Below are 27,622 nucleotides of genomic sequence, written 5' to 3'. Positions count from 1 at the left end.
AACCCAGGAGGCGGAGGTTGCAGTGAGCCGAGATGGCACCACTGCACTCCAGCCTGGACCACAGAGCGAGACTCCGTCTCAAAAACAAAAATAAATAAAAATAAATAAATAAATAAATAAGGAAATTAAGTGAATTTTCAGCTGTTGGCCATCTGCCTCAATGTGTGCTTCTAAAGCCCAGCAGATTGCACATTCTATGTAGGTGGATAGCCTGAAACCTGCAGACAACTGCAGAGGACAAAGACTTCAGAGAAGATTCAATGAGTTTCTAACATCAAACTTCAACTACTGTAATACGCTTGTCTAGCCATCTCTTTGTTATTGCTGCTCTACAGCTTTATTGAGATATAATTGACATACAATAAACTGGGTAAATGTAAAGCGTGCAATTTGAAATTTCAGCATATGTATATACCACAAGATGACAAACTTATCCATCATCCCAAAAAGTTTCCTTCTGCCCTTTTTCAATTCCTCCTTCCCACCCCTCTGCTTTTGTCATTATATATTACTTTGCATTTCCTAGAATTTCGTACAAATGGAATCATATAGTATCTACTCTTTGTTGTTGTCTGGCTTCTTTCACTCAGCATAATTATTTTGAAACTTATCTATGCTGTTGTGGATATCAGTAGTTCATTTTCTTTTGTTGCTGAGTAGTATTTCATTGCATGAATGTGGTACACTTTATTAATTCACCATTTGTTTGGTTGTTTCCAGTTTTATGGCTATTACAAATAAAGTTGCTATGATTATTTGTGCACATCTTTCATTTCTCTTGGGTACATTTCTCAGGGCATATAACACTAGGCATGCTTTTAAAGAGACTGCCAAATTGTTTTCCAAAAGGGTTATACCTTTTACATTCCCACTAGTAATGTATGAAGGTACTCATTTATCCACATCCTTCCCAATACTCGTTACTGTACATCTTTTTTATTATAGCCATTCTAGTGGGTGTAAGATCTTATTATTTTTTTTTAATTTAAATTTCCCTAATGATTAATGATATTGAGCTTTTTTTTTATGTGCTTGATTATTATCTACATATTTTTGGTGAAGTGTCTGTTGAAATCTTTTGCCCATTTTCCATTGAGTTGTCTGGGTTTCACTGAGTTCATTGGGTTAGTTTCATATTCTAAATACAAGTTTTATTATATATGTTCTTTGCAAATATGTTCTCGCACTGTGCAGATTGTCTTTCCATTTTAGTAACACTGTCTTTTGAAGACCAGACATTTAAAAATTTTGCTGTGGTAAATAAACATTATCATTTTTTTTGGTTTTGCTTTTAATTTTTATGGTTTTGCTTTTAATGACATATCTAAGAAATCATTGCTTAATCCAGATTATAAAAATATTCTATTTTTTTCTAGAAGTTTTATAGTTTTGCATTTTTACATTTAGGCCTATGATTCATTTGAGTTTACTTGTGTATATGGTGATCAAAGTTTTTTTTTTCTTTTCGAATGTAGATGTACAGTTGTCCTGACACTGTTTGTTAAGGGCACTATGCTTTCTCCACTTAATTGCTTTAGCACCTTTGTTGAAATCAATTGACCACATATGTAATTATTTGTATCTGGATTTCTATTTTGTTTGACTGATTTATTTATCTATCTATTTTTTTCTTTTTCTGTTTTTGAGACAGAGTCTAACTCTGTCGCCCAGGCTGGAGTGCAGTGGCGCGATCTCAGCTCACGGCAACCTTCACCTCCTGGGTTCAAGCAATTCTCCTGCCTCAGCCTCCCTTATCTATCTTTAGACCAATACCATACTGACTTGGTTACAGTAGCTTTACATGTCTTGAAATCATGTAGTTAAATTCTTGAACTTCGATCTTCTTATTCAAAATCGTTTTCATTGTGTTACGTTATTTACATTTCCATATACATTTCAGAATTCACTTGTAACTATAGACAAAAAGCCAGTGGGCTATTTGATTGGGGTTGCATTGAGTCTATAGATCAACTTATAGAGAGTTGATATCTTAACAATATTGGGTCTTCTGATGCATGAACACGATATATTATTTAATTTATTTTGGTTAGTGGTTCTCAACTAAGGGCAATTGTGCATCACAAGGGACATTTGACAGTATCTAGACACAACTAGAGCATCAGAGCCCCTTTGCTGTCCCCACAGTTTTGTGTTTACAGTCTATACTTCCACTTTCCCAGGAGGTTTGCTCCCAGAACTGGTGGTATAAAGAAGGAAAGTAGCAGTATGAGCACTTTGAGGGCTAAGCAATGGGATAATATCTTTCTAATGGAACAGTTCAATCAACTTCATTTGGCCTTCCATGGACATGAGTTTCAAGTGGCTTCCTGGCCTTTCTTCTGTTAACCTCTTCGTTAATATGTGAAGACTTCATTTATACTCAGTCTAATTCAGCTACCGTGGGCCATGTCACCAGTGACCACTGTGTTCTATGAATCCTAATATTTTCATGAATTTGAAGGGAAGAGCGTTTTAACTTTGAAGGATACTCAAGAGGACTTTCTTATGAACTCAGATGGGAAGTGTCCTGAAATTTGTCCTTTTAAAAATATCTGTGCATTTTTTTGTGCTATAACTTTCTTACATGTATCATTCTGTGATCAGATCTCCAGCTTACTATAAATGATACCTAAATTCTAAAGAGCCAATTCTAGTTATACCAGTATGGCCTTAGAGAAAACTAAGGGAATACAATTTTTATTCATCTTCTATTTGGTCAGAGTTAAGTATTTAAAAACAGTAAGGTAGATCTCAGATCCACCACTGTTAAAAATAAATGAATAAATAAATAAAAATAGTAAAGTAGAAAGTAGAGACAAAGACCCAAACATTTCAAAATGAAAAATGAATTTTAAATATAAGGTTATATTTCTATTACTTACTGCTGAGACCATCATTGCATAAATGAATAGATAGAACTAAATAGGCCAGGCACAGTGGTCACGCCTGTAATCCCAGCACTTGGGAGGCCAAGGTGGGCGGATCACGAGGTCAGGAGATAGAGACCATCCTGGCCAGCATGGTGAAACGTTGTCTCACTAAAAATACAAAAATTAGCTGGGCATGGTGGTGGGCACCTGTAGTCCCAGCTATTTGGGAGGCTGAGGCAGGAGAATGGCGTGAACCAGGGAGTTGGAGGTTGTAATGAGCCGAGATCGCACCACTGCTCTCCAGCCTGGCGACAGAGTGAGACTCTGTCTAAAAATAAATAAATAAATAAAAGAGCTAAGTAAACTCTTCTTCCCCCACAAATTTACCAGTTTAACCATTTTAAGTGTACAGTTCAGTAGTTGCATTAAGTACATTCATATTATTTTGCAACAAGTACCACCATCCATCTCCAGAATTTTCTCTTTTTCCCAAACTGAAACTCTGAATCCATTAAACAATAGCTACCCATTCTCTCTCCCCTACCTCCTGGTAACCACTATTCTATTTTCTGGCTCTACGAATTTGACTACTGTAGCCATCTTATATAAGTGGAATCATATATTTGTTGTTTTGAGTCCCGCTTATTTCACTTAGCATAATCTCTTTCAGGGTCATCCATGTTGTAGCATGTGTTGTAATTACATACATTTTTGTGTGTGAGATAGAGTCTTACTCTGTCATCCAGGCTGGAGTGCAGTGGCACAATCATGGCTCAGTGCAGCTTTGACTTCGTGGGCTCAGTCGATCTTCCCACATTGGCCTCCCAAATAGCTGGGATTACAAGCAATTTTTTTGGTATTTTTTGTAGAGATGGGATCTCACTTCATTGCCCAGGCTTATAATTATGTACCTTTTAAAAGGCCAAATAATATTCCACTGTATGTTTATACAACATTTTATTAATCCATTCATCTGTTGGTGGAAATTTCAATTGTTTCTACCTTTTGCCACTGTGAATAATGCTGCAACAGATATAGATGTACAAATGTCTGTTTGTGTCTCTGTTTTCAATTCTTTTGTGTTGCAAAAGAAGAGGGATTGTTGCATATATGGTAATTCTATATTTACTATTTTGGAACGACCATACTGTTCTCTACAGTAACTGCACCATTTTACATTCCCGCCAACAGTGTACAAGGGTTTTGTTTCCCCATATCTTCATGAACACTGTTATTTTCTGTTTCTGTTTTTTAAAATAATTGCCATCCTAATGGGTGTAAAGTGAAATATCACTGTGGCTTTGATTTGCATTTCCTTACTCATTAGTGATGTAAAAGATATTTTTAAAGTTTCATATTTACTGACATATTTATCATTTCCAGTATTCTTCATTAGTTTGTTTAAATCTAGATTTTCATCTGGTATCATTTTCCTTCTGCCTGAAATAATTTCTTTAATCCTTCTTATTCTTGTGCAGATTTGCTGGTGGGAAAATTCTTTTGGCTTTTGTATGTGAAAAAGTCTTTATTTCACCTTCATGTTTGAAAGATATTCTTGCTGGTTATTAGGATTGATTACATACTTTGTGGGGCTCAATGCAAAATGAAAATGTAGACCCCTCTGTTCAAATACTATTAAGAATTTCAAGTAATCAACAACAGAGCATTAAACAAAGCACAGTCCTTCTGAGTGCAAAGCCCTGTGTGACTACATGGTTGTACGCACAAGAAATCTACTCTGCTGGTTATAGAATTCCGGGTGACTGCTCTTTTTTCACTTCAGCTCTTTAAAGATGTTGCTCTGTTGTCTTTTTGTTTTGTTTTGTTTTTTTCTGAGACAGAGTTTCACTCTCGTTGCCCAGGCTAGAGTGCAGTGATGCCATCTCGGCTCACTGCAATCTCCACCTCCTTAGTTCAAGTGATTCTCCTCCCTCAGCCTCCTGAGTAGCTGGGATTGCAGGCATGTATCACCACGCCCGGCCAATTTTGCATTTTTAGTAGAGATGGGGTTTCTCCATGTTCGTCAGGCTGGTCTCGAACTCCTGACCTCAGGTGATCTGCCCTCCTCAGCCTCCCAAAGTGCTGGGATTACAGGTGTGAGCCACTGCACGTGGCTTCTCTGTTGTCTTTTAATTTTCAAGTTATGCTCTCATTCTTATCTTTGTTCTTCTCTATATAATGTTTTTTTTTCTCCTGAATAGTTTGAAATTTTTTTTTTTATCACTGATCTTAAGCAATTTCATTAAAATGTGCCTAGGTGTGGTTATTTTCATGTTTCTTGTGTTTTGGGTTTGTTACACTTACTGGATCTGTGTGTTTACAGATTTCATTACACTTGGACAATTTTCAGCCATGATTTTTTCAAAAATTTTTTGTTGCCCTTTGTAACTCCTTTCTTTTGGGGACTTCAATTACATATATATTAGGTCATTTAAATTGTTCCCATTGATCACTGGTGCTCTGTTCACTTTTTGTCTTCTTTCTCTTGTTTTATTTTTGGATCATTTTTATTGCTGTGTCTTTAAGTTCACTAACTTTTTTGTCTACAGTGTCTAATCTGTTGTTAATTCCATCCAGTGTATTCTTCATCTCAGGTATTGTCTTTTGCATCTCTAGAAGTGTGTAACTTTCATGTATTAATTTTTTTTCTTTTTTTTGAGACAGAGTTTCACTCTTGTCAATGTTGCAATCTCAGCTTACTGCTACCTCTAATCTCTGCCTCCCAGGTTGATCTCAGCTTACTGCTACCTCTAATCTCTGCCTCCCAGGTACAAGCAATTCTCCTGTCTCAGCCTCCCGAGTAGCTAGGGAGGCACCCACCACCATGCCCGGCTAATTTTTGTATTTTTAGTAGAGATGGGGTTTCACCATGTTGGCCAGGCTGGTCTCAAACTTCTGACCTCAGGTGATTTGCCCGCCTCGGCCTCCCAAAGTTCTGGGATTACAGGCGTGAGCCACTGTGCCTGGCCCATGTATTAATATTTTACCTCACTTGATCAATCTGTTCTACTTTCTTGAACATTTGAAATACTATAATAACAGTTCTAACATTTGTTCAGTTCTGAGTATGTTTCTAGTAATTGATTTTTCTCTTCATTTTGAGTGCTGTTTCCTGCTTCTTTGCACACCTGGTAATATTTTGATTTGATACCACACATTGAACATTTTACATATTGGGTGTTAGATAGTTTTGTATTCCCGTAAATATTATTGAGCTTTATTCTGGGTCACAGTCAAGTTAATTGGAAACGGATCCTTCTTGATCTTGTTTTTAAGTTTCATTATGGGGAACCCAAGAAGCTTTTTAAAAATGATTAATTTTCCCCATTACTCGGGTGATACCTTTCTGAGTGCTCTACCCAATATCCTGTTAATTATGAGGCTTTTCCCACTTTAGTAGATGATGAAACAAACTACTTCCAGCCTTGTGTGAGCCAAGAGGATTGTTTAATCTGATTCTCTTGTGTGGTTCTTACCCCAACCTGGGTAGTTTTCTGATATACCGATCAATACTCAGCTGAATATTCAGGGAGACTCTCCACAGATCTCTGGAATTTTCTCTTCTTTCTGGTACTCTTCACCATGAACTCTAGCCTTCTCAAATCCCAGCATTATCTCTTCAACTCAGGAAAATCACCAGGCTCTGCTTGGATTCCCTCTCTGCTATCACCACCTGTGAACTCCTGAGCAGTTAAATAGGACAGTTGTATGGCTTACTTTGCTTGTTTCTTTCTTCTCTTGAATAACTTTACTATGTTGTCTGATATCCAGTGTCTGAAAATAATCATTTTATATATCTTGTCCTATTTTTAAGTAATTCCTGTCAGGGGTGAAGGAGAATGAATACGAACCCTATTACCGCATGCTGTCTGGAAGTAGAAGTGTCTCTAGCCATGTTATAAATTAGTAGTTTTCAACCCTGACTACATAGTAGAATTATCCGGGGGAGGTCTTTAAAAAGGTGATGTAAAGGCTTAATTCCAGACCAATTAAACCAGACTTTTTCAGATTGAGGTCTTAGCATCAGTGTTCTTTAAGTGCACTACAGCTTTTCTCATGTACAGCAGGGTGAAAGAACCTCCATATTAAAGAAAGGGTCGCATTTATAAATCATTCTGAGAAACTTTTGTGTTCTGCCATTTCAACTAAGACACAGAGGTGGTTGGCTTTTATTTTTGATAGACAGTGTGGAGTTATAGAAGGTTTTAAAGAAGAGTCTGGCAGACATAGATCTTTGTTTTAGAGTCATGAGTGTGGCAACCGTGTGGGAGATGGGCTTACGTGGATTGAGTGAGGAGACGGGATCACTGAGAAACTGTTGCAAGTGGTTCAGGGCCAAAGGTAATAAGGGCCTGAACACAGGCATTGGTATTGGGAATGGTAAGGAAGCGATAGGTTGGAGAATTTGAGTTAGAATTGATAGGATTTTTTGATCAATTGAGTGTGGGAAATGAGGGAGATGGTGGAAACAAATATTACTCTCCAGTTTATTACTCTAGACAAGTAAACTCCCTCTAAACAAATTCCTAGGCCAGTCAGAGAGTGAATAGTAATTTCATTAACTGAGATAGATAATGTGGTACGAGAAGCAGATGTCAGGGAAATAAGATAATTAATTTAGTTTGGGATATCCAAAAGGACACGTCTCATAGAACTGTCTCCTGACCTCTAGTTTCTTCTGAATCATAGGACAGAGAAGACATTTAAAAGCATCTTTTTAGTATGCTACATAATTTTGAACAGAGGTATCTTTCTTCTTTTATTTGACTTAATATTGAAATCTATTTATATCTCTTAAACACACATCAGTTAATACTGCAAGAAAGTAGATGTTGGCCGTGCATGGTTGCTCATGCCTGTAATCCCAGTACTTTGGGAGGCCGAGGCGGTCAGATCACCTGAGGTCAGAAGTTTGAGACCAGCCTGGCCAACATGGTGAAACCCCATCTCTACTAAAAATACGAAAAATTAGCCAGGCATGGTGGCGGGCACCTGTAATCCCAGCTACTCAGGAGGCTGACACAGGAGAATCACTTGAATCTGGGAGGCGGAGGTTGCAGTGAGCCGAAATCACACCATTGCACTCCAGCCTAGGCTACAAAGCAAGACTGCACTCCAGCCTGGAAACTACGTCTCAAAAGAAAGAAAGAAAGAAAGAAAGTAGCTGTTTTCTAGATGACAAAATATCAAGTGAGAGATTATTGCAGACTTTTGTTTTGTTTTGGGTTTTTGGCTATGGGTGTATCCATTCCTTCCTTTCTTTGGACAATAACCCTACTTTTTTTTTGGGTGGCGAGAATTGCCTTTTTTTTTGCCGTAGTTTATAGTCTTGGTGGGAAGTTTGGTTAAGGTATCCTGAGCTCAGTGATGATCTTGAGACCCACACGAGGATGATCTGATTTTATGAGCATTGCATCATCAGTGGAGCAACATAAGAGTAGAAAAAAGCGGCCAGAACCAATCGGCCCCTTCTTGCTACCTAGATCCTTATTGCTTCCCCTGTTCCTACCCCTTCTGAGCCTGTTCTTTTGAGTCTTCAACTGTTCCTTTGATTCTGTGGGTCTCCTCTTCCATTAAATCCTATTTTAAAAAATAGTATAGCTGGAGTCCGTTCACAGATCTTTCCAAAAGGTATATATGAAATATCAGGCACAATACTAGGTGCTAGAATAGAATGAGAAACAAGATTATTGGATAAAGGCTCTATTCTCACAAGCTTAAGTTTAATGAAGTTGTAGTAGGCCTAGTGAGGACATAGACAGAAAACAAACAAATAAATAAATATACAAATAAAGGGATTTCTGATATTAATAAAGCTTATTTAAAAATAAACTTCGTGCCGGGCGCGGTGGCTCAAGCCTGTAATCCCAGCACTTTGGGAGGCCGAGACGGGTGGATCACGAGGTCAGCAGATCGAGACCATCCTCGTTAACACGGTGAAACCCCGTCTCTACTAAAAATACAAAAAACTAGCCGGGCGAGGTGGCGGGCGCCTGTAGTCCCAGCTACTCCGGAGGCTGAGGCAGGAGAATGGCGTAAACCCGGGAGGCGGAGCTTGCAGTGAGCTGAGATCCCGCCACTGCACTCCAGCCTGGGCGACAGAGCTAGACTCCGTCTCAAAAATAAAATAAAATAAAATAAAAATAAACTTCGTTAGAGAGGAATTGAAGCAGGAGGTGAAAGAACTGCAAAACCCCTAAGGTAGAAATAAGCTTAGTGTATTTGAGGAACAAAATGACCAGTGCAGCTGGATCATAATAAATAAGAGGAGGGGGCAGAGGTGAACCTGAGCCAGGTCACCTGAGACCTTATAGGCCATGGTAAGAAGTGGATGTCATTCTAAGGACATTGGGAAGCCAATGAAGGTTAAAACCTGGAACATCATATGATCCGAAAAATATTAAAAAGCCACTTTGCTATTGGAAAACAGACCTTAGGAGGCCAATAGCTGCTTTGCTGGCTATTGTAGTAAGTAACATCAATATGAGATCATAGTGATTTACATCATGGTGGTAGCAGCAGGGTTGTTAAGAAGAGAAGGCCTGGGCCTTCTAGCAGATAACTTGGTACCCTGCAGATCCTGAAAACAAAACCTACCAAGAAGATAACTGGGGAATAAAGAGAGACAACTTCATGGTTGGAGTCTTTATATTAAGTTTTGTTTGAAGCCTCTGTTTGAGGTTTTTTGCTTCACCCTAGTGGAGGTTTTCTCCCCACTCATTATGAAGGTGGGAGTTAGATGGTGGGACAAGGAGATAGAGGTCACTCAAATGAAAAGGACCCTGGATAGTATTAAAAATATCTTCACACAGGGTTGCATATGGTGACCAAATGGTGGTAGTGCCCACGGTGGGAAGGGTAGCAGACATGGTGATGGTATTCTCCTAGAACAGGGGTCCCCAGCCCCCAGACCATGGACTGGTACCGGTCCATGGCCTGTCAGGACCCGGGCTGCACAGCAGGAGGTGAGTGGCAGGCCAGCGAGCATTACCCCTGAGCTCCACCTCCTGTCAATCAGCTAGACCAGCAGCTGCATTAGATTCTCAGAGGAACGCGAACCCTATTGTGAACTGGGCATATGAGGGATCTAGGTTGCCTCCTCCTTATGAGGATCTAATACCTGATGATCATTCCAAATCCATCCCCCACCCCGTCCATGGAAAAGTTGTCTTCCTTGAAACTGGTTCCTGGTACCAAAAAGGTTGGGGACCACTGCCCTAGGACCCTTTAACCTCTTCATGAAGTTGCCTGTTCTCTTAGATTTATTTGCTAGAGCAGCCTCATAAGTACAGGTGATTAATACTAGGTCTCACAGGAGTTCCAAACAGAATTCTATAATGATTTTATATTATGAAACCTGACATCTCATGGCAGCAACATTATCATTATCACCATAATTACATATATAATTACATGATTAATACATTTATTGAGTGAACGATAAATGCTAGATGCTATCTTAAACATTTCATAAGAATAATATTTAATTCTCACTATAATTCTGTGAGAAAGATGCTATCATGATCCCCAGTTTTATAGAGAGGTTAAGTAGTTTGACAAGATCACACAGTTATGAAATGGTAGAAGTTGTGTTTAATTGGCAGGTGTTGATTTTCTGTTTCATGTGTATTAGAGTAATTGTATTTGTGCATCCTGTATGTTTTTAAATTTTTTTCCTAGGTTTGCTTTTTGTTAAAAAGTAAACCAAAACAAAACAAATAAAACAAAAGCCTTTGGTGGAACTTGGACAAAAATGGTCTGGTCTCCAAGTTAGCATACCAAATATGAAAATCTCATCTGTTTAAAAATAATAAGCTACCTGATTAAAATTTGACCTTGTGAGAATTTGCTTTCTAATTTATATGGCATACCACCTGAAGGCCAGCACAGATAAATATATGACCTGTTTAAAATGAAAGGAAGTGTACCCGGGCATGACCAAGAATCTATCAAAAAAGCATCAGAGAGCTCCATATTAAGGTTAATAAAAATAGGTGAACTGCACATTTCAAAGGAGAATCTGGGACACTATTCAAATAACAAAGACTTAAAGCAAGCTGGGCTCACTGCCCAGAATAATGGGCATATGCATTTACAGAATGGGGGCATTTTGTTTACTGTATGCATGCTCATTCTCACTCACATCTAACCCTACAACACCAGCTCAGAGAAAGTGGATGCAATGAAGGAAATGTTAACATGAGCAGTGACCCTAGTGTACAAACAATATCCAATTTTAGATCCTTTTTGTCTCCATGATAGTCTAATCTATGATCTTTTGGCTATATAAACCTTGACTTTGAAATCTCCAAATAAACATTTCAACCAAAATGTACAGCTGTATTGTAATTTCAGCAAGAAGGGTTTTCATTGTTTGCACATATCTTCAAAAAGAAAAAAGTGTGCTTGGTAGTAATTAAAAGCACATTCTCAAGTGAGCATGCTTTGGTGGTATCTTCTACAGACTGGGAAAGGTCCTACTTATCGCTCCCAAATTTTCACCATGCATCTAGTTTCCTGATGTGCAGCCTTAAAAAACTGTTCTGACTTCTTTGTCTTTCTTTACTGTAGAGAGAATAATAGCTTCTTTGTGAATGGGAGAGCTGGATCTCTAACTCCACAGAATGACCTTGGATTGAGGAAAGGTTCAGAAGTCTGTGTGCTAGTTACTATTACTATTGCTGCATAGCAAACCACCTCAGTGGCTGAAAACTACAAGTATTTAGTACTCACAGTTTTGGAGGGTCAGAAATCTGGGAGCAGCTTAGCTGGGTAGAATTGTCTCAAGTTCTCTCATGAGGTTGCAGTCAAGCACTCAGCTGGGGCTACTGTCATCTCAAGACTTGACAGGGACTGAAAGGTCCATTTTCAGACTCACACACATGGTATTTGGCAGGCTTTGGTTCCTGTCCACACCATAAGTCTGCTTATAACACGGTAGCTTAGTTCCCCCAGAACAACTGATCTAAAAGAAAGAGAGCATGCGTACTCAAGATGGAAGCCACTGTTGTTCTTACTTTTTAAAAAATAATCTAATCTCAGAAGTGACATTCCATCACTGCTGCCCTACTGTATTCATTAGAAATAAGTACTAGACTCAAGGCGAGGGAATTACACAAGGGTTTGATGACCAGGGATCATTGGGAACCAACTTAGAGATTGTCTATTACAGTCTGTATCCATTACCTGAGCTCCTGGACACCAGAAGAGCAGCGGAATTAGTTCTCTCTCTCTTCTTCTGGAACAAGACTAGTACAAACTAACCACAGAAGGGAAGGGGGCGTATAACCAGAGCTGAGGCTGAAGACTATGCCAAGCTATGTGAGCCTTGTTAAATATTTTTGTCTATATCCTCAGAACAATAACAAACTCAGACTCTACTTGCTCAGTCATCCCTTCAAACACCCCTGGAAGACACTGCTGGCAGTTACTGGCCCTGGGGACTTCAGCTGTCTTCTTGCATGCCTTAAAGGCTGAGGTTCACATCTGTGACTCCAGTGTCCTACCGAAGGGTAGGTTTAAAAGATGACATGAGTGACTCAAGACTAGAGAAGTGCCTGGCCCGGTGAGGCAGACATATTAGTAATTTAGAGGCAAGAAGTCGGGCCCCAGGTTCCCACCGTGAGGAACTAGGAATCCATAGAAGGAAAATGCAAATGCTACACACTTGCAGATGCCTGGCAGGTAGCATAAATAAGTGAACCTGCTTAGGTGTAAGGGCATAGGGAATAGTGTTGATGACTGTGACTGTAACTTTCTGGACCATTGACCAAACAAAATACATCAGTGAGGGCAAGTCTTTAGGATAGTACCACCAGCAGGGGGCACCTGCAGATGGTTTTCATTGTCACAAAATTAGGTTTGGTACTTGCGGATGAGCAGCTATTCACAGTGGAGAGGCTCCAATTTGAAGTATCCTACACTACTTGAATTCACTACAGGCTGCATGCAGGAAGCAGCCTGGCCACTTTGATTTCCAGAACTAGCTGTAGACAGTGTGAAAAAGAAGAATAGAGGTGAGGTGGATTTGGTTTTGGAGGTGAGTGAGCAGGTGCCTCCAAATGAGAGCTGGGGCTCAAGGTTTTCTTAAAAAGATAGACTCTTGAAATATTGCACTCTAGTTACATTAGTGACAACTCGTGAGGTCACCTGTTCTTTTTTCCCTCTCCCATTATCTCCCCTTTCTACCCCATTCTACCCTCTCTCCCTGATGCCCTATACATTACAGAAACTTCCCCTTGAGACGTAAGACTGTTTGGAAGGAGGTTGGAAGAGCTGGTCATGGCTCAGAGAGCTGCTTTTACCTTGTGATGTCTTAAAGGTGCCACCTGATGTCCGGCCATTCATAACAGAGAGCTGTTGCCAACAAGGTCAGCAGAACATAGCACTAGAGAGCACCAGAGGAGACGCCTCTAAAGATTTGGCTTTTGGCACATCATCTGGGGATGAATGAGTTGGGCCTGGACTAGGACAGAGCAAGTAAGACACTCCCTGAATCATGAAAATGCATGGTTGGATCCTGTCTTTTTTTTTTTTTTAAAGTTTTGATATTTTGTTCATTGTGAATTTTTTTGCATTAATTTTTTTCTAAAATATCGCATTAAAATATTATTTATCTTGACTACTGAGTTTTTGGTACTCTTTACACAATTTCACACCTCAGGTGAGTACCTTGCTCCTCTCATCCTAGTTCCAGCCCTGAATACCTTAACAGTTGAATCAAAGTTTGAGCAAGTTAATCTGGTCCATCAGCACCAGACCCCTCTAGTTTTGATTTTTTTTCCCTCCCTCTATCTCCTAAGAATGTACCGAAGCCAGCAAATAAAGGATGCAATAATTCTTTTCTGTATACCACAAGCTCTGAGCTTTCTGTATCTCTCTGTCTATTATTAGACATCATACGCATAGCCTAAAACCAGGATACTTTTATCTGAGTAAAAGATTATTCTGGTTGAAAGGAATTGCGGTGGTTAATGTTGGATGTGTTTGTTATTTTACCAGCTGATATAATGTTTGTTTTGGTTTTTGAGACAGGGTCTGGCTCTTTCACCCAGGCTGGAGTGCAGTAGCACGATCTCCACTCATTGCAACCTCTGCCTCCCAGGCTCAAGCCATTTTCCCACCTCAGCCTCCTGAGTAGCTAGGACTACAGATATACACCACCATGCCTGGCTAATGTTTTTTGTATATGTTGTAGAGACGGGTTTCACATGTTGCCCAGGCTGATCTTGAACTACTGTGCTCAAGCGATCTGCCTGCCTCGCCTCCAATAGTGCTGGGATTACAGGCATGAGCCACGGCACCGTACCCCTATGGTATTAACTCCTAAAGCCACTTGAACTTTGCAAAGAAAAAGGACTGTTGAGTTTTGCTCATCTTTTGTCCAGAATTGCCAGATGTTTGATACTGTACTCAACAGCTCAGTATTTTGACATTTTACATGCTAAAATGAAAATGAAAACAAAAGTGAATACAGAATGTGAGATTTTTCTCATTAAAATTTCTTCCTCGTGTGAAGCTTTCTGAGGCTGTATCTTGATGTTTTTGAATCTTTGCCAGCTGGAAGAAAGGACAAAACAGCTGTTCTAAACCGCCAAGAAATTGGCTGGTGCATAGAAGAGGGAATGTGTCTTGGTTGTGTATTTTGCCTTTGTCCTGGGAGTGATTATTTTGATCAGCACTTTTGATTGTACAGATGTGAGCCAAATATATAGCAGAGGGTAGCTCCTGATTTTAGTTAAATAATTCACTGCTGAGACTTCAGATTACAATGTAAAGTGTTCTCCTTAATAGCGATAAAAGCTGACCTGAAAAGGGTGTTATAGTCTTTTACGTAATACAGTTATTTAAAGATTTTAAATATTCTTAGGAGATACACATTAAATATTTAGGGGTGAAGAATCTACATCTTACTTTCAAATGGTTCATCAAAATAATATTAATGATTGTGTCTGTGTGCTTGTGCATGTGTGTGTGTGTGTAAAGAGAGAAAACAAACATGGCAAAATGTTAACAATCTATGAAACAAGTGAAAGATTTACAGGACTTTATTGCGCTAGTTTTACAATGTTTCTATATGTTGAAAAATTTAAATTTTTCAAGCTGGAAAGTTAAAAAAAAATCAGTGTTACTTTTCACTCATATGTGTGTATGAGCGAAAGCTGTTAAATATGGCTTCAGGGACCAGCGTAGATGGCATGATGTAAGAAACAAAGGCGGCCGGGCGCGGTGGCTCAAGCCTGTAATCCCAGCACTTTGGGAGGCCGAGACGGGTGGATCACGAGGTCAGGAGATCAAGACCATCCTGGCCAACACGGTGAAACCCCGTCTCTACTAAAAAAATACAAAAAACTAGCCGGGCGAGATGGCGGGCGCCTGTAGTCCCAGCTACTCGGGAGGCTGAGGCAGGAGAATGGCGGGAACCCGGGAGGCGGAGCTTGCAGTGAGCTGAGATCCGGCCACTGCACTCCAGCCTGGGCGACAGAGCGAGACTCCGTCTCAAAAAAAAAAAAAAAAAAAAAAAAAAAAAAGAAACAAAGGCAAGGACTATGGCTATATATGGCTGTCTTGTCCTTACAGGTATCTTTTCCTTTTTTTTAAGAGACAGGGTCTTGCTGTCTGTCACCCAGGCTGGAGTGCAGTGGTGTGATTACAGTTCACTGTAGGCTCAACTCCTAGGCTCAAGTGATTCTCCCACCTCAGACCCCAGAGTAGTTGGGACTACTGGTATGCACCACCATGCCTAGATAATTTTTAAAATTTTTTTTATAGAGACAAGATCTCACTGTGTTGCACAGGCTGGTTTCAAACTCCTGACCTTAAGTGATCCTCCTGCCTCAGCCTCCTGAAGTGTTAAAATTACAGGTGTGGGCCACTGAACATGGCAGCAATTTTTTTGTTCTAATTCAGAATCCAGTCCAAGATCTGCACTAGGATCATGCATTCCATTTAGTTATTGTTATCGCTATGAATTTTTAAAGCAGTGTGGATTGATTGACACATGCTCCTTCGACTTGTACTGGAACTACTTGCCCTGTCCTGGAAAATGACTCAGATTTTAGTGATGGTGTGATTGTCATGAATGCCTTGGAAGTTATTTATGAATTTATTCCAGTATTGTTTCTGGTTCCAGAAATGTATTTATTGACCCTAACATCAGTCCCTTCAATTTTCAAGATCTGATATCTATGTTCAAATAAAGGAGAATTATTCATGTAATTCACACAAGTCTTCCCTCACTATTCCAACCCCCTTTCCAGAAATTTACATACCATATTTCTTGCATGATTTCCCCTCTCCCAACGTCAGATACACATAAATAGTGGGTGTTGAAAGGATAAAGGGAATTGTGTCAGTAAATTACCACCAGCTGTCTAAAGGCCTGGTTGTAATTTCTTTCCTTGAGGTTTGAGGTTTTTGTTATAGCTGACAGACAAGGCTAACCACTGAAAGGGATGGATCTGAATAAACACACACATACAGACACACACACACACACGCACACACACACACGGTTCACAGTAATTATTTATTGAATGAATGAATGATATAATGCATCAGAAATACTGTGTATATTTTAAGGCACTGTCCCAGTTGTCTATTCCTGCATACACACACACACACACACACACACACACACACACACACACATACACTCCTTAAGACAGATACAAGATGGGGGAAATGTCCACCTTTCCTGCTCCCTAGACCTCAGCCAGCAAGTGAGGAAATCTACTTATTCAGCTTCCTTGCCAATGCTTTGGTCTCACATGATAAATCAGAAAGATGAGAAATGGAAAATCTGGGTCACTGGCCTAGCCCTAGAGAGCACTTTGGAGCAGAACCGAAATTAAAATTCATGACTTCTATACAGTATTGGAGTTCTGCCTGGTATGCAAACATTAATGAAAAATCACTATGATTTATAGAATGCTTAAAATGTGCTAGACAATGAATTAAACACTTTTCATATATTAGCTCATTTTGTTCTTACAGTGGCCCTATTAGGTAGTTATTATCATTAACCTTGTTTTACAAATGAGGAAGCTAAAGCACAGAGTTTAAGTAATGTCCAAAATTGCATGGTTGGAAATTGACAGAGGAGGAGGATTGGAATCCACGTCCCTGACTATAGAGCCAGTAATCTTAACTGCTCTGCTGTAACGCCTGCCAGCAACCTCAGCTGCGCTGCATTGCTCTTTCAGATGAATGGGACCCTAGGCACTCACAGCAGACCGGGAATATTTTTCCTTCCACCAGTGAAAAATAAAATTATTTTCATCAATACTGTTCTTAAGTTAATTTTTTAATTGACAAATAGTAATTGCATATATTTATAGGGTACAATGTTTTAACATATGCATACACTGTGGAATGATGAAAACAAGCTAATTTGTTTTAAATTTAAATAAAGCTAAATAAAAGCACTGTATTTTGTAATCCCAATGTATGATAAAATTTTATATTGCTAGCATACTCTATTGCTAGTACTCTATTCAGATGCTACCCTCTTTAGAAAAATTTCTCTGGTGGAATTTAATTACTCACTCCCTCCTTCATGTTCTGCTTGGTGTGTACCTTTATTGTAGCACTTTACCTGATCTGGTTTGTATTATGGTTTCATGAATGCTTGCCTGGCTTTCCACACTAGATTTTAACACTGGATTTCTACACTAGATTTTAGCAATGCCTAGCATATGCTCTGTGTTTGTTTAATCAAATGAATGAAGGTAACCACATTGTCCTTGAATTTTACCAACTGTGGAAATAAAATTAAGTTCCATGAGCATTAGCTGCCTCTGAACTCCTACCTGTTCACTTAGGAAACGAAGTCACTTACAAATTCCCCTGTACCCCACAAATATTTCTGCTTTTTCCAAGAATTGTTTTCTCTTCTAAACTGCTCCTGGTCCTGATTTGGGTTGTTCCGAGTCACAGCTGGCACTTTGCCTACAATGTATAGTCTTCAGAGCCACACATCCTCCTCCAAACCTTCCTGCCCCACTCCACTCCAGCTAGTGAAAGGCAAATCCTTTCATTCTTGTATATACAACAGTTTACTTGGACAGCCTTGGTAGCCAGCAACATCCATCCAAGCCACACTTCTGCCTATTAGGTTCCTCTGTTGTGCTAAACAACAATTTGAATTTATAAATTCTATTGAACAGTTTTTCATCAAGTGAAACTCCAGTTCTATTGTACCTGGGAACCTGCTTCTCTTACTGCCTATTATTTAATCTTTCTAAGACTCTGTTTTCTCTTCTATAAAAAGAGGGCTGCCTTGCTAGAATGCTCCCTTGACATGCTTCACTTATCTTTATTGCCCTTATCACCATCTGGCATATTGTAGTTATTTCTTTCCTTATTGTCTATCTAAACCAATAGATTATAAGCTCCATGAAAACAGGGTCTTTGCTGGCCTTTTTTAAAACTACTGTGTCTCTAGAATAAAGAGTAGTGCCTGACACGTAATGGTTCACAGTAATTATTTATTGAATGAATCAATGAATGAGATAATGCATCAGAAATACTGTGTCCATTTTAAGGCATTGTCTCAGTTGTCCACTCCTGCATAAAAAATCTACCCCAAAATTCAGTAGCTCAAAACAACCATTTTATTGTATTTTATGATTTTGTGGGTCAGTAATTTGGACAGGTCTCAGCTGAGCAGTTTGTTTTCCCCATGCGGTGTTGACTGGATCACTTGGTGGTATTCAGTGGAAGGCGGGGCTGCTCTGGAGGTCCCAGGTAACTTCACTTATACTCTATGCCTGATGCCTTTAAGGACGGCTGGATGATGTTCCACAAGTGGCCTCAAGGCTTCTCCTATCTATAGCTCCAGCAACATAGTCGGATTTCTTTCATGGCAGCTCAGTATATCAAGAGGCCTAGTGGAAACTGCAAGGTTTCTTATTGCCCAGGTTCAGAAGTTTATGGCCTAGAACTGCATTCTATTGGTCAAGCAAGTCATGAAGACCAGGTTAGATCCAAGGGAGGAGAATTAGATTCTACCTCTGATTAAGAGAAGTAGCAAAAAATTTGTAGCCATCTTGAATCTACCACATTCCTTTTCCTCTGGCCACAGACATTATTACCACAAGCGAAATAAACTCACACTCTCCTAAAGCCCTCAAAAGTTTCCTGACATTTACTGCATCAGCCTAGAAGTCCATTTTCTCACCATCTAACTCAAATTCAGGTGATGATGAGGCTTTTGGCACTCAGCTCCTTGAGTGTAGTCCCCTTGATCTGAAGTCACTGGGGCTCGCACACCCAATAAAAAATGGGACAGAGATAGGATAACCATCATAGATACTTCCATTCAAAGAGTCAGAGAACAGAGGCATACAGTGGTCAGTAGTCCACAGCAATTTTGAAATCTAGCTGAGTACATATTACCAGTTCCTTGATTAGGGCCCAGTCCTGCTCCTGGGAATGATTCCCTCTGGCTCTCCATCAGTCCTCTGGGCTCTTGGTTCCATTCTTTAAGTCATTCTTCTTTTTCTGTAAGAAGTAATCCTTATTTTCGGCTGGGTGACTTTCTCAGCCTGCTTCTCTGAGACAGGTTGAGGGTCCAAAGGCATCTTTTCACTCTGTACTCTCTTCATCCTTTTCAGTCAGTCCATGCTGGTATAATTCACTTAAAAATGTTAAGGCGTCGTATATACTAATTGATAACCAACTCTACTAGGCAAAAGCCACACCCACATTTCATTCTGAAGTCAGCTCTTTCACCTTGCTTGGACTACCTGTGAGTCTGACATGGGATAACAGAACCTTAAAATTCTTAGAAACTCTTTTGTCCAGTGGAGAGATACATTGCCCAAGATTGTAGAGGCCTTTTTGTTTAACTGAAAGGATATATGAGGCACCACCTTAATCGAGGTCTAGCTGTCACATCTTGGATTTTATTTTTGCACTGAAGCCATTTCTTATTTTGAAAGCTTTCCTGTCTAGAGAGATTGAGGATGAGAAGCAGTTTGATGTTTGAACCCAGCAAAGTCTATGGCCATACCGCCCTGAATGCACCCGATCTCTTCTGAACCCAGCAAGTCCTGGCTCTTTATAATTCCTCTAAATTCGGCTTAAAAACCAAATGGCTCCTTTTTTAGCCCACTTTTTTTTTTTTTTTTTTTTTTTTTTAGCAATACCTTATAATAATGTGGCTAAAGAAACCTCTTTGTACTTTTGAAATTCTGCTGAAAATCTCCTTAGCCAGATCCTCCCATTCACTGGGTGCCTTTTCTATTTTCCCACATTATCAAAGACAATGGTTTTGATAGACTTTCTGTGACTACATAACACAGGTCATTTTTTCAGTCACCCCCCCATAGTATTTTCTTCACTGTCCTTCACAGTCTCTCCGGCAGTCTCCTCGGTGTCCTTCCAGTATTCACTAACATATTTCTCGAGGCCTTTCTATCTTCTGTGGCAACCAGGTACCAAAGTCATTGCCATTTGTTTTCAGTTTCTGTTATAGCAGAAGTCCACTTTCAGATACCAAATTTAATTCCAGTTATCTATTGTTACTTAGTAAACTACTCCAAAACTTAGCACAATAAACAATTTATTGTATCTCATCATTTTGGTAATCAATAATTCTAGCATGGTTCAGCAGGGCAAATTTATTCCATAGTGGTCACAGTTAGGGTTGCTCAGTTGTGTGCAGCTGATGGAAGACTGCTTCACACATAATGCCTGGCACCCTGATGGGAACTGCTGGTCGTTGGGCTCAGCTAGGCCCTTCCCCTTGTCATGTGGTCTCATGTCCTCTGCACATGGTTTCTCTAGCATGGTAGTTTGACTTATCCAGCAGCTTAGGCCTTAGAAGACATGTCCCAAGAGTCTCACATGGAAACTACAAGGCTTCTTACTTACCTAGCCTGGGCAGTCAGACATCTCTTCTACTGTATTCTATTAGTCAAGCAAGTCTCTAAGGTAGCCCATATTAAAGGGAGGGGAATTAGATTCCACCTCTCAGTGGGAGAAGTAGGAAGTAAGTTGTGGTCATCTTTAATCTACTACAGACACTGTATCCTTGATCTCAGAATGATGCCTCTTTGTCTGGAAAGGACATTTGTTTTTTAAACCCAAGGTTAAAGAGACAGACGTGGAGCTGTGATGGATCAAGAAGACATCATGTTCTGACTAACCAAGTGATCACAGGGATCACTGAAGTGACTGATGTTGCAGACATACTGTCCTCCTATCCAAGTGCCCAGCGAATGTTAAGTGTCAAACTCAAGGAAGCAGTACGCAAAATGGTTAGGCAGGCCATTCTGAAACAAAACTGATTGGTTTTAAATCTCAGCTTTGCCATCTATCAGCTTTGTGAATGTAGGCAGTATAATTTACCTCCCTGTGCTCCACATTAGTCATTTGTAAAGTAGACATTAACTAGAGCCTACCTCAAAAGACTGCTGCGAGGATGAAAGGAGTTAGTACACATAAAATTTTTAGAGGAGGATCTGGCAAAAATATATTAGATATAGTTATTTTTATTATTGATGTACAGATTATGCAGTAAACTATATCAACATCAATAGTCCTTTTTACCCAGAAGCAAGTTGGAGAGAAGAAAAGGAAAATAAATTTTAAAAACTGAATGAAAGGTAAAAGTATCATTGGAATATTTGGAGCTGACTGTAAAGACGGTGACACCTTCTGATTTTTTGTCGCTTATCATTAATTCAGGTATTCCCTGAAGCACAATCAGTTGACCAAACTAAGAGCAGTGCCCTCAGGAAAGAATAAAATGAATAGTTTAAATTATCAGCATCATTTACCTGGGTTATTTGAGTTCCAAGCCAGAAAATTGAGAGCAGACACACACATAACAATCCTCAGTTGCAAAATGGGAAGAAAAGGCAATGTGTTGGGATAGGCCAGATTATGCTCCAGTAACAAATAATCCCCAAATCTCAGTAACTTAATACAACAAAAATGAATTTCTTGCTCATTCTACACGTTCAATTAGGGTTAGCAGGAAGGCTCTGACTATCACAGTAACTCCGAGATCTAGGTTGAGGAAAGCTTCATCGTAGAGTGTATTGATCTTCAAGGATCAATAAAACAGTGGAAACTGAAAAGGGCCAGTTATGTACTAGCTCTTAAAAACGTCTGCGTTCTTCCTAGAAGTGACCACATGAGACTTCCTGTCACGTTTCAGCCAACGAAACAAGTTACATTTCATTGTTCAAAAGCCATAGCTAAGTTAAAATAGGATGAGGAAGAATAAAGTTACCATGTATCTGCAAGGAGAAAAGCTTAACGAAAAGCCAAAAAGCACTACATATAGTGACTGGTAGATTGCATTATTGTTCCACAAGTATTTACTCTCCCCTCCTGCACTCTGTGGGCAGACTGCACTTTTCTGCACCAATGACTTTGGACTTGGCCATATTACTTACTTTGGTGAATGGAAAATGGCAGAAGCGAGAGTGTGCCAGTTCTGATTAGAGACTTTAACAGACATCATGAGTCTCTGCCAACTCTCTTGCACTCCTGCACTCTGCCATGAAAATGACAGACTTAAACCAATCCATACCTAAACTATAGATCCTTGAGGGAGAAATGGATGTATGTTGTATAATACTGAGATTGGGGAGTTCTTTGTTAAGCAGCATTGTTTCAGCAAAAAGATGACTGATACAGTGACTCAGCACAAGGATTTCATGAGACTAGCTACTACAGATATGATTTGCAAGAAAGGATATGAAATAAGATCTTACTAGCTAGTATTCTAAGAAATGTAAAGCAAAATGAGATGGTGTTGCATTATTTATACACTAGCTAGATATAGAACTAAAATGTAACTATCCAATTATTTACAAATTAAATAAGAAAAAAAAAGGAGAATTTCTAGTGCTTTTGAGGCTAAGATAATAATATTAGGAAGTCTTTTTATCCCAGGAAAATCATCTTTAGTCCATTCCTGCTGCTATAACAAAATAGCTTAGACTCGATAATTTGTAAATAATATAAATTTATTTCTCACAGTTCTGAAGGCTGGGCCAAGATCAAGGTGCTGGCAGATTCAGTGTCTGGAAGAGCCTGCTCTCTGCTCCCAAGATGGCTCCTTGTTGCCACAGACGCTGTGTCCTCACATGGCTGGAGGGACAGAGGACAACAGGGACCAGAGTAATCCCTTCAACCTCTTTTATAAGAGTACTAATCCCATTCATGAGAGTGGAGCGCTCATGCCTTACCACGTCCTAAAAGGCCCCACCTTGTAATACCATCACATTCTGTATTAAGTACCAATGTATGAATTTTGAAGGCATACATACATTCAAACCATAGCGTAATTCAAAAAAGTAGAATGATAAAGGCAGAAAGCTCTTCATTAAGTCATTATTTATAACAGTCTAATATTAGAAATAGCATAACTATGCAATAATAGCATATTTTAAGTAACCTATGGTTCTACTAATACTATAAAATATTGTACAATCATTAGAATAATAACTATGAACTTTCCCTAACAACATGGACAAATATTTACTAAGTGAAAGAAGGAGAATATAAACATATGCCTAAGCTGTAATCATAATTATGTAAATATATATTTAATATATAGATAATAACTAAAGGGAATTTGGAGAAATTTAAACATTTGTGCTGTAGCAGTGGTTAGATGGGTGAATATTTTTCTTCTGAAATCTAATGCAAAAAATTGTTCTTTTGACAATAAGTATAATTTTTAAAACAACAGGGAAATTTCTCAAGAATATACCCATGTGTGTAAGAAACAGTTGGCGTTTGGATTAAAAGATGCATTTTTTAAAGAGTGGAAAAAAATGTTACACATTTTTAATATTGAAGATCCCTGAGTATTCTGAGTAATCTATATACCTTTCTGTATTTTTCAAATGTTTTTACAATGAATGTTTATAAACTTTTGAAAAAAGTTATTTTAAAAATACATGAGCATATATTCTAGCATCACTTCTGAGACCCCACAGCTCACCTAGTTAGTGCTACCATTTCTTGAATCCAATGCATAGCTGCCTGTAGACAGAGTTCCTCTCCACAACTCGGTAGCCCATAATTTGATTTGAGACAAAGCTAAATATAGCCCCAACTTTGGTATGAAGGATGGAAATCTGACTCTCTCTGCCTTTTTTCCCTCCCATCAGAGGAAACAGGATATTCTTTTCAAGACAGGTGGCCTGTGAGCCTTGTGTAAGATCAAACTGGACCTTGAAATTTTTCCTGGTAACATTCTGAGCTCGGGAGCAGTGTGGTCCTACCAATAAATCAAGTGTTGGAGGAGCCTAGACTAGGGGCCTTTTAGACAGTTCTGCTAACACTTCAAATGTTTTGTTATCCTCCCCTCCCCACCCCTACTTTGTACTAGTATGTAGGGGAGTCAATCCAAGAGATAACAGATAAGATGACAGGTTGCCCCAAGACCACAGACTCCCCACAGTCTCACCAATACCCAGGCATGTCAGGTTCTTCCTGAGTTAAATGCCTAGGAGGCCTGAAAGAATAAATTCATCCTGGAGAAGTCTTGTGGGTCGTATCTTTAGAAATTCAGGGAACATATCTCTGGGGCCATCCAATGGAGAACACAGCCTGTATCAGAACCTTAGCAGAGACTTTGGGCCTTTGTGGGTATCAAATTTATCATCTTTGAAACAAGTACAATGAAATCAACATTGCCACATGTGGGCACTATAAAGCCTTTTGCAAATAAAAAGAAAAGGTCAGTGATAATGCTAATAATGACAGTGATTATGTCATTTAATAAAACGGTCTTATTTGAGAGCTAAAAAGGAGCTTCAGGGTGGCAAGCACTCTAATTATAGTATGTCTGCTTTGTTTAAACCTTGATATATAAATACATGGTACAGGGCCTGAGGCAATGCCATCTCCAAAGAGCCCTTTTCCATGATCTTAAAAGAGTCACAAGGGAGAGTCTAGGTCCTGATGGCTACTGTCTTGAGGCTTTTCTAGTGTTCTGGGAGTCAGGAAGCTTCTCCCTCCTTGAAGCTGTTAGTAGAGCCCAGTTGCTGGTGAAACTAAAAACGATGAGGTAGAATACCCTAAAACAGGAGATGTCTGAGATGCAGGCAGCTAATGAGGCTGTAAGGTTTTGTTGGGATGCTTCCCTTCCTGATGAAGGGTCCTGTCCCTAGATTAATGGTGAAACTGGCATGTCACATCTCTAGGAGGATAACATCGTGTTCCATGACTACCAAGGGTGTACATCTATCTGCATTCAGCCGGGATTGCTCCTAAATCTTTCTAGACTCCATCTCTGGCTCTGGGGTTACCTGTGGGTGGGGCGATGCAGACACACAGGAAGACCTCCTCTACAAATTCTCCCTATAGTTGGTTGATTTTATTCTAAGCCCTTGGCTGGCATGGGCGAGGGACGGGGCTTGGTACGGCGTCCTCTAAGCTCTCTGCCCTCTGCCGTCATCATTCATCTGAGCCAGCGAGAGAGGGGCCGGGGAGACGCGAGGGTGGTTCAGGGGGCGTGCAACCTGGGCCGATTCTGCCCGGAGCACACTGGTTGTCGGGAGCCCCGCCTCCGCTCGCGGTTGACAGCTCAGCTGGTGCCGAGCAACTCGTGCCAGCCAGTCGTGTCTCAGCCTGGAGAGTGCGCGCACCGCCGCCCGGGCAGCCGCTGGCTCCAGCTCACGAAACAGCCCCGGGCGTCTCGCCGCTCCGAGCCCAGCCTCCTACTGAGAACAGTCCCTCCCTTGTGCCGGTCGCACGGCTAGCCGCAGGTTCGGCCACGTCAAATCTGTTTTCTAAAAAAGCAGGGAGCAGAGCTCTCTCTTCGTCGCCGACGCAGAAAAAAAGGAGCTGGGGAGGAAAAAGCTGCTGCTTTTTGCGCTGGAGATTCGTGGGCAAGGCTTCTCATTTTCCCAGGCTGCTTCCCCTCCCGGGTGAGGAGCGCCCTGAGACTAAGGAAAGAGCCTCGAAAATGGAGCAGACCTGGACGAGGTAGGTGGGCTGTTTCCTTCTCGCCGCACTCCAGACTTGGTGGTCCTCCTCCCTCCCCTCCCCCTGCGCCCTTAGGGAGAGGTCGCCCCTCACCACCAGGGCCCCGTGACAGCTTCCCTTTTCTGCCGACTCTCCCTGCCTGGTTCCCAGCCCACCTCTCTTGGTCCTTCTGCACATGTTCTGTTTTCTGGGGGTTCCCTTGCTTAATGAATCTCCCTTCCACCGAGTCCTGATGTTAAAAATGCCCAGGGAGGCTGCCTGGAACTTTCTGTAGAAATGTTTCTCTGTCATTTGCTTGTTCGTGTGGCCAGAGGGATTCCAGTAGGTCTTCTTGAGAGATATGTTTGATGTCAGATGCTTTGAACAATATCAGGTTTATTCTCACCCTGCCACGTTTTCCTTCTCGGCCTCGTCTCTCACTACTCACACAAAGGCAAAGGGACTGAGTGAGCAGAGCCCAGTAGTACTCACCTCCACAACCTCCCAAGTTGGAGCCCACTTGGGGGAGGAATGGAGAAGGAAAGAGATCAGGGCACCCACCCTACACTGCTCAGACTTTACTGAGGCCAGGCAACAGTTGGTTTTTAGGTCAGATTTTGGAGATGGCCTGTGAAACTGCGTTTTCTTCCAGTCCTTCCCCCAATACACTTTAAAATGAAGCCCCATTCAAGGAAAGGGTAAGGATAAGAGACCATGTATTGAAACAAAGACTTCGTTTCTGGTTTTTAGTGGGCGGGAGGGTAGAGAGACTATTCCAGAAGTGTCCCTGTAACAGATAAGCTTCCATCTGTAGGATTTAGCTTTGGAGAACTGGGTGGGGCCAAATGAGCGCTCTGACTCCTGAGAAAGTGAAGACGGTACAAACACAAAAGGTAAATTTGGGGCTTATGCAAAAGACTTGGGTGCTTTTAGTTGATTGTTAAGCTCAACAGGAATGAATGGTATAATGTGAATATTAAAGAAGGGGCAAATTGAAGCTTAGGGTTTGTTGACAGAAGAAGTAGGCTGTCTAGATTCTGTCTAGATCAAAAGTGATGATTCTACTTTTGGCTCCTTTCTGCTCTTCTTGGGCCTCTCCTAGAGGACTGTGCTTAGTTCTGGGCATCATTAGATAAAATAAGCACAATCAAGAGACAGGAGGGAACTCAAAGCCATGCCTTGAGGGATGGCCAAAGGACCCTGGACTCCTGAGTCTGGAAAAATGACGACTGGGAGTGGGGAGGATGTGGTAGCTTCCTTCAAATTTCCGAAGAGCTGTTGGTAGTAGAGGGATTGAATCACTTTGGAATCTCTTAGGAGGACAGAACAACCGATGCAAGCGAGTTGTGGGGAGGCAAGTTATGGCTCAGAGTAAAGAAAAAGCTTTCTGGCCGGGTGCAGTGGCTCATGCCTGTAATCCCAGCACTTTGGGAGGCCGAGGCGGACGGATCGCCTGAGGTTGGGAGTTCGAGACCAGCCTGACCAACATGGAGAAGCCCCGTCTCTACTGAAATACAAAATTAGCCGGGCGTGGTGGCACATGCCTATAATCCCAGCTACTCGGGAGGCGAGGCAGGAGAATCGCTTGAATCGGGGAGGCGGAGGTTGTGGTGAGCCAAGATCATGGTATTGCACTCCAGCCTGGGCAACAAGAGCGAAACTCCGCCTCAAAAAAAAGAAAAAGAAAAAAGGCCCGGCGCGGTGGCTCACGCCTGTAAATCCCAGCACTTTGGGAGGCCGAGGCGGGCGGATCATGAGGTCAGGAGATGGAGACCATCCTGGCTAACACGGTGAAATCCCGCCTCTACTAAAAA

At 40.7% G+C, this 27,622-nt stretch overlaps 1 protein-coding gene across 2 annotated transcripts in view; it reads left to right on the top strand.

Annotated features, from left to right (window-relative positions):
* LOC105505253 (myomegalin-like) overlaps positions 1–27,622 on the top strand; it is a 119,953-nt gene that overhangs the window by 6,825 nt on the left and 85,506 nt on the right. The window contains exon 1 of one of the 2 annotated variants that reach the window (XM_011933040.1): positions 25,186–25,829. The exons of the other annotated variant lie outside the window; for it this stretch is intronic. Coding sequence (XP_011788430.1) covers positions 25,810–25,829 — 20 coding nt within the window. The 5' untranslated portion in view covers positions 25,186–25,809. Of the gene's footprint in view, positions 1–25,185; positions 25,830–27,622 lie in introns of those variants that run through there. 2 annotated transcript variants of the gene reach the window in all.

The sequence above is a fragment of the Colobus angolensis genome, unplaced genomic scaffold (assembly GCF_000951035.1).
Source record: "Colobus angolensis palliatus isolate OR3802 unplaced genomic scaffold, Cang.pa_1.0 Scaffold124, whole genome shotgun sequence".
NCBI classification, from domain to species: Eukaryota; Metazoa; Chordata; class Mammalia; order Primates; family Cercopithecidae; genus Colobus; species Colobus angolensis.
Note: the sequence above shows the minus strand (reverse complement) of the source record. Positions and strands in the feature narration are given on the sequence as shown.